The sequence below is a fragment of the Meriones unguiculatus genome, chromosome 4, assembly GCF_030254825.1.
Source record: "Meriones unguiculatus strain TT.TT164.6M chromosome 4, Bangor_MerUng_6.1, whole genome shotgun sequence".
Taxonomy (NCBI): Eukaryota; Metazoa; Chordata; class Mammalia; order Rodentia; family Muridae; genus Meriones; species Meriones unguiculatus.
Genome location: NC_083352.1, coordinates 115,925,677 through 115,939,170, shown reverse-complemented (window position 1 = coordinate 115,939,170; position 13,494 = coordinate 115,925,677). Strand labels below are relative to the sequence as shown.

Genomic DNA, 13,494 nt, shown 5'->3' with positions numbered 1-13,494 from the left:
GCACCTGTGTCCTAACCGTGACAGGGCGCCATGTCACCTGGCTCTTGCTGTGGTTGTTCTGGAGATGGAACTCCAGAACCCATGTAAAAATCCGAGCATGATGGCACATGCCTGGGGAGGCAAAATCAGCAGGATCCCTCCTGTTCTCTGGGTAGCCAGCAAGTTCTGGGGCCTAGTGAGAAACCCTGTTTTAAAAGACAAGGTGGCTGGGTAGCTCCTGAGAAATGACACCCCAAGATTGACCTCTGGCCTCCACAAGCATGTGTGTGTGTGCACACTACACAGACAGACACACAGAAACACACACTGCAAACTCACCTTTTTCTAAGGAATGGCATTAGTCCCACCCATGAGAACAGAGCCCTCACGACCCCAGGCCCCTATCAAAACTCCCACTTCGTGAGCTTGTAATACAGCAATTGCATTTCCCGCACGAGCTCAGACTGGAGGAACATTCTAACCTTCGAAGCCTTTAACCGAGAAGTCCCAAGTAAACCGCCCCTAATTTCATTCCTACTTTACAGTAAGTTAGCCGTTCACAACAATGTGAAGTTTACAGCTGTGCAGGTTAAAGCATTGGAATCGGAAGGTTTGCGCTTAAGACTTCGCCTGCTTGCTTTTTTCGTGGTGTTGGGCACCGTTGTGTCTTGAAATGGGAATGTCCCCACAGGCTCACGCTTTGGAGATTTATTTATTGTTTATGTGCATGCATCTGAGTACATGTGTACAAAGCATTTACACATGGCCTGGCAGAGGTCAGAGGAGGGTGTCCCAGCCCCTGGAACTGGGGTTAAAGGCAGTTTCGAGTGATGGAAACCAAAACCAGGTCCTCTACAAGATCAGTGAGCACCCTATCCTCCAGCTGGTGGCAGCATTTTGGAAAGTGCTGGAGGTGAGGCCCAGCTGGTAAGAGGCCACTAGGTGCAGGTTACTCTTAACCCACTTCCTCTCTGACTCTCTGCTTCCGGGTCCATGCTGGAGAAGCCTCAGCCACACCCTCTGGCCACCATGAACCGAGTCACTCTGCCATACCCTTCCCTTTCACAACAGACAAAAAGCCTCAAAACTGGGTGGAAAAAAAAACAACAATCTTCTCTGTTTCTGTCAGATAATGGCATCGTCATGACACAAAGAGTAAGGAATACGGGCACTCTGTAGAAGTGACCTGGACTGAAGAGAGCTGTCCAGCCCCAGAGGCCATGCTCCTTTGTGGAGAGGAGTCTATATTCCATGTAGAGGGCCTGGTCCAACTCCTTCATTCCAAGCTGGGATGTCTTTGACAGTCATCACTCTGCAGAGCACCCCACATGGTTGATGGGGGCCTTTGTGGAGACCTCACTGCCACCCACCCTCTCTGCCAGCCCCTTCCTGCTTCTTCCCCTTCTCCAGAGTGCCAATCCTAAGAGTGCTCTCCATACACCCCCCCCTCACAACTCGGCTCTCCATCTAAGAGTCTGCCTCCAGAGGACTCACCAAGAGCACTTCACAGGCTTTCTCAAGCTTCAGAACAGCCCTGTTTGTCCAGATGAGGCTACCAAGCTTCGAGAAGAAAACACAGCTGTCCAGAGATGGACAACTAAGAACCGGTGACACCATAGGGGGAAACCCAAACCTTCTGGGCTAGTGCTAGGCAAAGCTCTTTATTGCTCTGAGCCTCGTTTAGCTCGTCTGAAACAGCACAAAATGCCTGTCGGGCTGCTAAAGGGATGTCGTTTAACACAGACTGGAAGACAACTGCAGAACTCCATCTGCTCCACAATGAGAAGACACAGGAAGACGGAATGTAGGTGATGAGGTGGGTGAGGAGCAGGCGGGAGGCCGAGGGGATGCATAGGGGGAGGCTGGTAGGTGGGCAGTGCTGGGAGGGAAGTGTAGGCGATTGTTGGATGGCTGTGGAAGCGGCTAGACGGCTGGGTGGTGGAGAGGCCACTGAGTGGGTGGCAGTGGATATGTCTACGAGTGAAGTGTGGGTAGGAGGCTGAATAGTTAAGTGGTAGTATCTGGTGCTGGCTGAGTGGGTAGACTCGTTACTGATTTTTTTAAAAATAATGGGTGAAGTGGTTGCGTGAATAAAGATGGTAGATGGAGGAGGGATGTTGTCGAATAGATGTGTGAGTAGTTGGATTCGCAGTTATGCAGATGATTAAACAGCTAGGGGAGTAAAAGGGATGGGAAGTTGGCCTCTCGGATCAGGGTGCGCGTGGCTGTGTGGGCACATAGTTTGCTCAGGTGGATATGAAGGAGACTAAGTGGCGGACGTGGTTGGATGGGTAAAAGGGTTAGGTGAGTACAGGACTTGTTCGAGTGGAAGAGTTGTGAAGGAATTGGAGGGATGCTGGGCTTGGTGGGTGGGTGGGTGGATGGATGGATGGATGGATGGATGCATGGTGGTGTAGGTGGGTGACCGCATGGTGAAGCAGACAAGAGATTTCATGGTGGGGTGGGTAGGCAGTAAGTGGAGTGGGTGAGTGGATGACTGCTGAGCAGACAGACATGGCTGTTAGATGGGTTATGTAAGAACAGGATGCGCCAAGGGTTGGGACTGAGTGGGTCGCAGCCGCTGAGTGGATGGCTGAAAAATGATGGTCAACTGTGTAGATAATTAGAGGCCCGGGTGACTCATACAGCCGAGAAATGCAGGTCCAGGCTTGGCCCCAGGCATCCCAGGCTGTGGGTCCCCACTGGGCACCTACCTGGAGGCGGCGATCTCAGCCTTCTGGCGCGCAATGGCTGCTGCACGCTGCGCGCCCTCGACACCATGCTCTACCTTCTGGCGGACCTTGTTGCTCTTGAGCGGCAGCACGCGGCGCTTGGTGCCCTTGACCAGCACGTTGTGGCGGTACTTGCCCTCCTCCCGGTGGCCGTCGGGTAGCGTGGTGCGGCCGTAGCCGTGGCGCAGGTTGTCCAGCCACTCGCCCTCGTAGCGCAGGCCGCTGGAGCGCTCGCTCACGCCGAAACCCGAGCGCCTGTCGTTCTTCCACTCGCCCATGTAGGTCTCGGTAGTGGTGGCGTCGATGTCGGCGTCGAAGGGTGCGGCCGCGTCTTCGGGGCCCTCGGCGCCCTCGGCCAGGCTGCCGGTGGAGGCGGCGTCGCTGGCGCCCGAGCTCAGCTCGCTCTTAAGGAAGCTCAGGCGGCTGCGCTGGCTGCCCAGCGACGTGCGTGACTCTGAGCGCCGAAGCCGACCCAGAAGGGCGCCACGCGTGAACAGCCCGGCCGGACGCGCAGCCTCGGCCGTGGCCAGCAGGCTGAGCGCGAAGCCACCGCGTGGCACCGGGGGCAAGGGCAGCGTGGGTCCGTCGGCTGCGGGCGAGTCCGGGGCCACCGTGCCATTGCTGTGCTCGCTGCGCAGCGAGGACAGCGACGTGCGCAGCGGGGAGCGCACCACCACCGCCATCCCGTAGGGCACGCTTTGGCGCACTCCGTAGCCATGCCGCATGCCGTTGGTGAACTGGCCTTGGTAGGTCCCTGCGGGGCGGGCGAAGAGAGCTGTGTCAGTCAAGTGGAAGGGACTTGGTGACCCCCCCCTGACGTGGACAAGATGGGGCAGAGCCCAGGGAGGGGAGAGGCCATCGGAGGGACAACGAGTGTGTGCTGTTGTGCCAACCTGGAGAGTGGCCTCAGTAGGTGACAGGCCGAGCCAGCAGAGCGCGATGACCTAGGTGTGGGCAAGGCAGGACGGCGGCAAGACTGAGCTGGGCCGTCAGAGGGACAGAATGCATTCTGCTGTGTTCGTCTGAGAACACAAGTGTGCCAGGGCACATAGGAGAGGGCAAGCCGGAGGGGGAGAGGGGCTTATCACCGCTGATGGGAGCCCCCGATCTCCAGTGAATGGTGTGAGTCAGCAGGATCAGTGGGAAGCTGTGTAGTTGGTTAGTCGGGGCCGAGGCGATGGGTGAAGTTAAAGGAGGATGCCGGTACAGGAGGGAACGTGCCCGAAGGAATTTGGGGATGGTGTAAACACTTCCATGGTGGGAACATGCTAACTAAGGTCACGGGTGTGCGACAGACTGTGAAGTGTGTGAATCCATGTGTTGCATTGTAGTTATCCGAGCAGGTCAGGCTGTGAACTCTACTTGATTTTGGATTACATGAGACAAAGAAGGAATAGAGACGGGAGCTCGGGGCAGCATTGTGCTGGGTGTGCAGGGCTGATGCAAGGGAATGTGCGCAATGTTTGAGAGCTGTGGGGAAAAGCACAAAGTCCTGGGTCAGAGCTGCTTGGAAATGCCGGATCATGCAAGGTCATCAGAAGGCCAAAGAGGGGAAGGGGTGCGGAGGGGCAAGATCCCATTAGTACACAGAAGGAATGCATGACTGTCCCATTGTGCGAGGTGACTGATTCGTGAGGGGCACGAACGGATAGACAGCAAGTCTGCAGAGCAGTGTGTGTGTGTGTGTGTGTGTGTGTGTATGCAAGAGCCTTATATGTGTCTTTGGCTACATGAGATCACAGGTGTGAGGGGCCGTGTGCACACAGGAAGCCAACTGTTTGTGGTCCCATGGAAGTGACATTATGAATGTGCAAGGTCACCAAGGTTAGGGCACTTGAAACAGTGAGTGTGAGCTTATGGGCATCCATTAGATGGAAACCACGGAAGATCTAGTCCCCAGACTGTGATATGGACAGGCGCTGCCAGCAGCCAAGGGCCCATGTGGGCACAAGCACTCCGGCTCATGGGAATGAGTGCATGCCAGCAGGCCACTCAAGTCTTGCACAAGTAGAAAGGCATATAGACTCCGGGGACTGCCTCCGCCCTTGCTGTGTGACCTCAGGCAACTAACATGACCTGTGTCTCAGCTTTCTTATCTGTCAGAAAGAGCAAGCACCTCTTCACATCACAGTGTTAAGGCTTAAACGAGTCTGTAGCTGGAAAACTGAAGGAAATGGTACGTGCTTGATGCTGTGGCTCCAGCATTGAGGTCACCGGAGTTCCCTGAAGAATTGGCCAGAAAACTGTCAAGAAGACTTCGTGTTTCACTCCCATCCTACCATGGAGCTACACTGGATCCGTGGTGATGACGCCATCAAGTGCTTTGTTACCACTGTGTATGTCCTGCTGACCTCCAAAATATAGTTCTGGCCCCCAGTCAGGCAGATGTCCTCTAGATGTCTCTCTCTCTCACACACACATACAAGCTTCTTGGTCTTTCCCACAGTCTCACTGAAAGCCAGTCTTCTGCCTCCACCTCTGGAGCGGTCATGCGTACCAGTACTGTGACATCAACATCACCGCCCCAAAGTGGACAATCAGAGACTTTGCTGCATCTTAAGAGTCCTTCACATGTCTGTTTGATTAAAGGCTTAGTCCCCAGCATGGCACTATTCAGAGGTGGTGGAGCCTTTAAGAGGCGAGGCCTCGAGAGAGGTCATGGGAGTCCCTTCCTCTCACCTCTGGAAGTGGAAAGCATTGCTCTCACACCTTGATGAGCATATCACAATATAGAACTAAAAACACAAGGGCCAACAGATCATGGACAAGAACATCCCCAGACCAGAACCTCCAAAACCCACTGCAAGCTTCCCTGAGACCTAAATACCTCCCACTAAGCCCTGCCTCTTAAAGGCTCCATTACCAAAGTTTAAATAAATAAATAAATAAAATTCAAGAAAAGTTCAGGAAGACAGACAAAGAACAACACCCAGCTGTGTTTTGCAAACATTCACCAGAAAGGATGCAAGAGCTCTAGACTACGACCCCTCCTCAGCATCCTCCCTTGAACTGGGCAGTGATTGGACTACAGTTCTCATCCTCTGCCAGCAACTGGTCAGCAGCTCAGACGGGTTCTATCCCAACAGGCAGACAGAATGTTCTTCCCTAGGCTACCTATGTGGTTTACTCTACTGTTGTCTTCAAGCCGTCACTCCTGACCACACTCTTTAAAACAATAACCTTCCTTCCCATGTGAGGTTTCTACCTCCTTCATAGCTCCAGTCTTCCTCACAGTATATATAAAAAGAGATGCTCTTCCTTTCCTCTTGTTTATTGCTCTCACTGGTGGGAGGCTCTATAAGGGCAAGGATTTCTGGCCTATTTTGTTCATTGTGGAGTCCTCGGTGCTTAAAAGAATGAATAATAGGAACGCAATGCAAATACCTTGCATGACTGAATAAAATGTGTCCATTCTACAACTTTTATTCTCCTTTCGCCTTATCTCTGTGTGGGGGTGGGGGAAAAGCCTGAAGAAAAGTTAAAGTTTGGCAAGGATGAAAGACACACAAGATGACATAGCTCATATGTCGCCAGAGCCAAAATTCCATGCCTAGCTATACCTCGTCCTGTTTCTCCAAAGAGGATGGGGGGGGGAATAGGAAACAAGAAAAGGAGCAAGAACAGGGCCGAGAAGCTGGGAAATGGAGACAGAGGTGACACCTAATCTCCATACTGGAGAAGTTTGTGAAATTGAATCCAGCAACCTACCTGTAGCTAAAATTTGACCTGAGATGGGCTGACAGGGCCCCTTTAAGCCCAAGAAAACCTGAGCCTGCAACAGAGAGCGGCTCTTGGCCACCAGTTGGAAATGAAACAGTCTGGCTATATTAGGAAACTTACAGGCATGCAGCAAAAGTCACCGACACCCAGGGGAGATTGATAGTGGCAGTGCCCTGGGAAGGAAGATAAGTGGATGGAAGGGCCGTCTAAGATGGGGCAGTCTTCCCTGGGACAGGAGGCCCACATCTGCAGAGAAAAGCTCTGCAGTTAACTGGCTGAATCGCCCTGGGCAGGGGTGCTTCCTCAGATGCCTAGTGAGGCATTCCATTGTCCCAGAGGACCCGCCGTGCACAGCCCGGCACAGCCATTTCATTTTGACCTGTTCTCTGATCCCTTTTCTTCCTACCTCAGAACCTTTGCATGTGCTTCTTTGTATTTGTTTTTTATCATTGTTGTCCATTGTTTGCTACAGGGTCTTACTATGTAGACCAGGCTGGCCTTGAACTCAGAGATCCACCTCCCAAGTGCTGAGATTAAAGACATGTGCCACCATGACCAGCAATTGGCAATTTGGGGGAGGGGGAGTATTTACATCTTATGCATGTGCGTTTATTGCCTGCGCGTATGTCTGTGCATGCCTATAGAGGCCAAAAGAGGGCATCAAACTTCCTGTGCCTGGAGTTACAAAGGGTCGTGAGCCACCATGAAGGTACTAGAAATCAAACACTGGTTCTCTGGAAGAGCAGCCAGGACACTTAACCACTGAGCCATCTCTCCAGCCTTTTTGTTTTGTTTTGTTTTGTTTTTTGAGACAGGCTCTTGCACTATAGCCTAAGCTAGCTTGGAATTTACTATACAGACCAGACTAGGTTCAAACTGCTGACAATTCTCCTGCCTGAGCCTCCAAATTGCTGAGGTAGCAGACATGAGCCACCCTGTCCTCAGCTTATTCGTTCTTTCTCGGCCCACTCTTCTCTTCCCTCTGCCATGGCCATCTTTGACATTCAGACTTCAGCTTATGTGTGGACATCATCCAGGGAGAGTTCTAAAAACCCTTCCTTGAGTACTACCCAAGACAGCCTGACCACCTTCATAATGCTTTCCCCAAGTGCTATGAAACAATAGTCATAACAATTGATGCACTGGAAGCCTATCATCTCCTGTGGGACTTTAGCTTGCAGGCAGAAAGAAGCAGCATCGAATTCCCACCACAGTCCCAGCATCCTGCACAGTTCCCAGGCCCAAAGAGGCCACTGGCAAACATTGCCGTATGGCTATGCTTTCCTGACTGTGCTGCTAGGTTGGCCTAGGAACAGGACCACACCCTACTTCTTTCTCAACCCTGCATGAAAGGGGCACTAAAAGCAGGTGGTGTTCAGCTCTAGGTTAAGCACTACAAACTCTGGGAATGATGGTCACAGCCATAACACGGAACATGCAGACCTGTCTCCCAGGGAGACAGCCTGCACACAGCCTTTCTTCTCCCTGCTCATCTCATTTAGTTTGGAATGATATGGATTCCAGCCTTAACTCTGACTTTGAGTGATGCTAAACCCCCCATTGGTTATTTAAGCCCGCAGAGCCTCATTTCTGACATTCTGTGATGTGGAGGTGACGAGACATGCCTCACTGGCTGCTCATACCGTGCATCCATCACTCTAACTGCCAGAGATACGGCGGTGGCTGAAATAGACACCATCTCTGCCCACAGGGAGTGTGGACTCCAGTGCCAGGGGTGAACCATAAAGCTCTGGCCTGGGATTCAGCTGGTCACACACACAAAACTAATGGCTGACACAGCAGTGGTCCAGAGAGGAGACAAGAGTCAAGGTTTAGAGAACTGGCAGAGGGCTGTTAATTGAAGATTAAGGCAGGTACGTGGGAGGCAGTTGGCAGAGCCAGCCCACAGGGAGTGCTCCCTAAGGGATGCTGGACAGGAAGTGTTCCTTGAAGGCTAGCTCTTTTTGCCCCTGTGCTGGGGATGGAACCCAGGTCGTGTTTGCTGGTCACATGCTCCAGCACTGAGTTACCCCTACTCCCACCCCAAAAGGCCAGCTTTTTGGCAGGTCAGAGTCTTTGCTCAGAAATGCTGGCCCAGAAAGGATTAACTGTAAAGATGAACCAGAGCCAGGAAGGACAGAGAGAACCCAGGAAGAGATGGAGGATAGCTCCAGTTTTCTGCCTGCCTTATGGCTGCTTGTGGCTTCATTTCCTCAGCCAGGTCTCTGCACTCGCTGTTCCCTCTGCTGCACACAGCATGGCCTCCTGTCTGGTTGGCCCCTCTTCTTCCTCCTGATCTCTGCACAAACTACACTCTCCGGGAAGCCTTCACCAATCACTAGACCAGCCCACAGACCCTTCTGCTTCCCAGTTACTTTTCACTCTCTACTACAGCCACTGCTAAACTCAGGTCTCTGCTAGTAGAACCTATGCTCTTACAGGCAAGGCCACTTCTGCACTCCCACATGCATGCCCAACACATCGAAGGCAATCAGTAGACGCCGTCAAATTAATTGAAGGGCACCTGGCCTTGGATGAAGTTCTGAGTCTCTCTCTCTCTCTTATCAAGAAGTTGAACACGATAGATCATCTTTTCAGGGCTCCTGTGAGCTTTACAAAGGTCACTGTAGAGAATCCCCACCTCTCCACAAATGGGGGCTGCCCTCACTCTACAGAAAATACATGATTTGAGACTGAGGTGTTCCTTTCAAGCCTGTGTTCTGAGTGTGCGGTCTACATACAGAGATGCTATTGGGAAGGGGAGCCTTTGGGAGAAGGGTAGGGCCTAGTGGGCAGAAGCATGTTACTAGGGACAGGACTTGGGTCCCTCCATCCCCACTTCACCCTCCACTGAGGAGTTAGGAGCCTCCACCACCCTGAACCCCATTGTGTCTTGTCTGCAACAATGGATGGAGCCCTATGAAACCAGGAGCCAAAAGTGAATATTCCAATCTTAAGTTGTCTCTGTCAGGTATTTTATCATAACAATGAAAAAAAAAAAGGCAACCGACACAGAAAATGGCTGAAACGGAAGGATTCCTCAAAGGTGATGCGTCCTAACACCAGGACGGTTCCAAGCAAACTGAGAGAGCTGGTGGCCCTAACTCCGGGTAACAAGGGCGCCGAGCTGATATGTTTGTGAGCCAACTCTTCAGGAAAAGCAAACAAGCTCTGATTTGCACCATTCTGAGGTGTAAATACCCCTTCCCTGGCTGGTCAAGCTGCCACAGGTTGAACTTTGAAAATGTCCTAAAAACATGAGCGTGGGCCCTCCTGAGCCAGTAAAAGCTGGCTCGGTGCTGGTATTTAATATGGGGTCTTGGGTTCTTGTTCTCGACAAACATGCCGCTAGCTACGGATGAGCTAGCGGGTGTGAGAATCTCTGAAAAGTTACGGCTGCTGTGAAACTTGGAGAAGATAGTATCATGTCCAAGGAAGCAAGTTACCTGACCACCTCTGTCCCATCCTGTGTCTCCCCCCCCCCCCCGCAGGCAATGCTTATCAGCCACAATGCTGATACTAACAGCGCTTCCCTGTAGTTAGTTAATGTTGTTCGGAATCAATCTGCCTTTAAGAATAAGTGTGACACGTGCCTAGTCCTAGCACTTGGGGAGGCAGAGGCAGGCAGATCTCTGAATTCGGGGCCAGCCTGGTCTACAGAATGCATTCGAGGACAGCCAGGGCTACACAGAGAAATCCTATCTAGGAAAAAAAAAAAAAGATAAATGTGGTCATGTTCTCTTTGCAAAAGGAGAGTCTCAAAATGGCTATGACAATGAACAACGTGCCCAAGGCCAACACAGCCAGGCAGTAGCTCAGCTGAGACTAGAAGAACAGATTTCCCGCTTAGCTTGATCTTGCCCTGTTGACTTCGGAAAGCTGGGTGTACCAGAATGGGAAGGAACGAGGAGGGAGCATTTGGGACCCTGAGTCTAGATTCTGGGAAATGCTCTGCTAGAATCTAAGTCTCAAATGTCCCCTACAGACTCATGTTTTGGAACACCTTGTCCCTGTAAGAATGCAATGTTAGAATCCAGCCTCTGCAGCAGCCCTTCTCTCCCCTCTTAAAGATTCTGACAGGCTCCCTCGCAAACAGACCTCCTGATGTCTGTGGTCCTGACTAGAGAAGTGAGTTTACTCCTGTCGAAGAGAGTATTGGTGGCCACTCATCCCACCCTACACCCTTCTCTGTTCCCTGCCTGGGATTCAGAGAGGCTAGGTGCCGGGTTATTGAAACATCCCCCGAGGAGGATCCAAGATGGTGGCACCAAGAGGACACTGTGTCTGATCAGCAGGACAGCAGTGACTGCACAGCAACCAACAGATAGAACTATGGGCCCCAAAACTCTAGCGATTGTGCTCCCCAGGTGAGAGAAAACCCCACGGTGTAGGCAACAATCAGGTCCGATCTCAGGTCACACAGCTAAACTCTGGGATAGTTCCTGGGTTCTCTACAGGCGCTCAGTCACCAGCCCAGAGCCACACACCTGCGTGCTCTGATCACCGTCCCAGACTGAACTGTGGGCCCCACAGCACCAGAGACTGGGTTTCCCAATCGAGAGGAAACCCCACGGCAAAGGAAGCAATCAGGTCTGACCTCAGGTCACCCAGCCAACCCTCCTGAAACCTTCCCCATCCTCAGAAAGGGATAGGAGGCTACTATTTCTGCCACATGCACTGGAACTTCCTTTCTTCAGACCCCTTAACATGTTCTCTGTCTCTGGTGTTCAGTGTCCCTGCCATGCCGTTGTCTGTCTGTCTGTACACTCTTTACTCTCCAGAAATTTATCTCAGTGTCCCTGTTGATCACGCCCTTCCATCCCAAACCTTTCAGTCCCTGGCTGGCAGTGCTGTTTTAGGTTTGTGGTCTTGACCAGTGGAGGTGGGTTGCTGAGACAGGCCTTACTTCTGTCCCCAAACTCCTTCCCATCCCCCACTCCTTGATTTGCCAAGATGTGAACAAGACACCTAGCCACCTCCCACCACCAGCAGCTAAGCCACTCAAGCTGCCAAGCCATCTCCACCATGATGGACTTTCCCTCTTAAACTGTAAGCCCCAACCCCCAGCTCCCCCCCCAAAAAAAATCCTAAAAACTGAAAACACACATACACACACACAAACCCTCTCTTCCCCTAAGCTGCTTTTATTGGGTGTTTTGATGAAGTGAGAGAAAAGTAACTAATACACTCTTGCCCTCTTTTTGCACCTCAAGGATGTCTTGTCCACACAGACATAGTTTTTGTGTATTGCAGAGGGAGCACATAAACTCCTTGCAACATCTTCAAATAAATGAGTGTACAGACAGAGTCTCTACTGTCATCCCAGGCAAGACTGCGGTCAACAATCTAGGTCTTTCCTGGCCATTTGCTACACACAGCATATGTTCATAACAGGTAAAGTGAAAGGCTGGCAGTTTCCCACTCCGCCACGGCTCCTGTCCCTGAGAATGAACACAGAGTAGGGTGGCCACTCTGTAAGTGCTTGCCAGATGTTTTTTTGTTCAGTGAGCATGGCTTCAGTTCCTTTCCATGGGCATGTAAGAGGTTGACCTCTGTGTACTGTGTCCCATGGGCTCATACCTCTCACTTGACAGTCCCTTTGCTGAGCATCTGGCCAGCTTGGTGTTTCCTCCACAATGGTCCTGAGGCCTTGCTCTCTGCCTCACCTGTGAGGTTGGCACCACAGTCCCTCCAGTGGTTTCCAAATGCCACCATCCATCAAAGCCCCACGGTCTCCAGTTTCCTGGGATCACCAACAGACAGCCCAAGTAGAAGAGTTGGCAGCGTCTGTGACAGCTCCCAAGAGCAGGGTCAGGTTGCAGCCATAGATGCCAAGCCTCCTTAGCCTTCAAAGCTCTGCCACCCCCACATGCAGGGCTGCTGCCCCGGATGACACCCTACGGCTCACACAAGAAGCTGAGGATTAACTGGGCAACACCGGCTGGGTGCTGACAGCCCAGGGCCTGTGGTCTGGGTGGAAGCCCCTTGGCCAGGCCTGGGTCAGCTCGGCACACCGAGGGTTGCCAACAACAGTGAGGACTGTAGACTGGAGCTGACTTGGGTGTGCAGGGGAGGGGGGAGAGGGGACAAGGGGAGGCTCTGGGTTCAGAGGCAGCCCACTACCGTCAGTCCCATGAGAATGTCTGACAGGCATCTCTCTCCCATGTGCCAGACACTGAGCTCCTGACCCTCACACAATTCATGGCCATTTCTCCGTGGTTCGCACAAAACCTGGTGCCATCGTCGCTGCCTCTCCCGCTCCTCCCAGCCACAGTATCATCAAAGCCTACCTGTCCCCCCTTCACAGCACCACATCTTGCCACCTTGGCAATGGTGGTCCAAGCCCCTATCCTTCTCACCTAGATCATTCTTACTGCATTAAACTCACGAATGGGTCTCAACACTGGCCTGGCCCTAGATGGCTTCCTCTGCACCCTGGAACTAAAAGCATCCCATGAAAGCAGAGCAAATCCTGTTGCACTTCAGCTTTGGGAGGCCAGCAAGACAGCTTAGTGGGTAAAGCTGCTTCCTGCCCAAACTGATAAAACCTGAGTTCAATCTCTGGGACTCACACGGTAGGAGAGAAGTGACTCCTACAGTTCTGACCTCTGACCTCCACACATGCACTGTGGTGCATGCACACCCACACAAAATAAATAGGTAAAAGGAAATAAGAAACATTTTAATTTTATTTATTTATTCTTACGGTGCTAACAGTGGAATCCCAGCCACTGAGCAAGTTCGCCAACCCATCGATTTCATTGTCCCCATTTTTCTCAGACTAAAAGCCACGTTCTTACAGTGGCCTTTCCTAGCATGAACATTATATAGACACCACATCCTTCTCTGTATGTCCCATCAAGGGACTCACTATTCATCTGCCTGCTTCTGGGGAAAGTCACAACTGGTTGCCTGGAGAGGAAGGGTTTGCAAGGATTCCACCTTGAAAACAAACAGTAGGAAGGTAGTGACTCCTGAACAGCACATGCTTTAGTCACCCAGGAGGGAAGGAGGCCAGACCCCACTGCCTCCTTACTCTGTGGCCCTGGCTAGGGGAGGGGTA

At 52.0% G+C, this 13,494-nt stretch overlaps 1 protein-coding gene across 1 annotated transcript in view; it reads right to left on the bottom strand.

Annotated features, from left to right (window-relative positions):
• The window catches only part of Jph2 (junctophilin 2), a 57,677-nt gene that overhangs the window by 34,195 nt on the left and 9,988 nt on the right, over positions 1–13,494 (bottom strand). Inside the window, exon 2 of the mRNA XM_060382875.1 lies at positions 2,694–3,465. Coding sequence (XP_060238858.1) covers positions 2,694–3,465 — 772 coding nt within the window. The remainder of the gene's footprint in view (positions 1–2,693; positions 3,466–13,494) is intronic.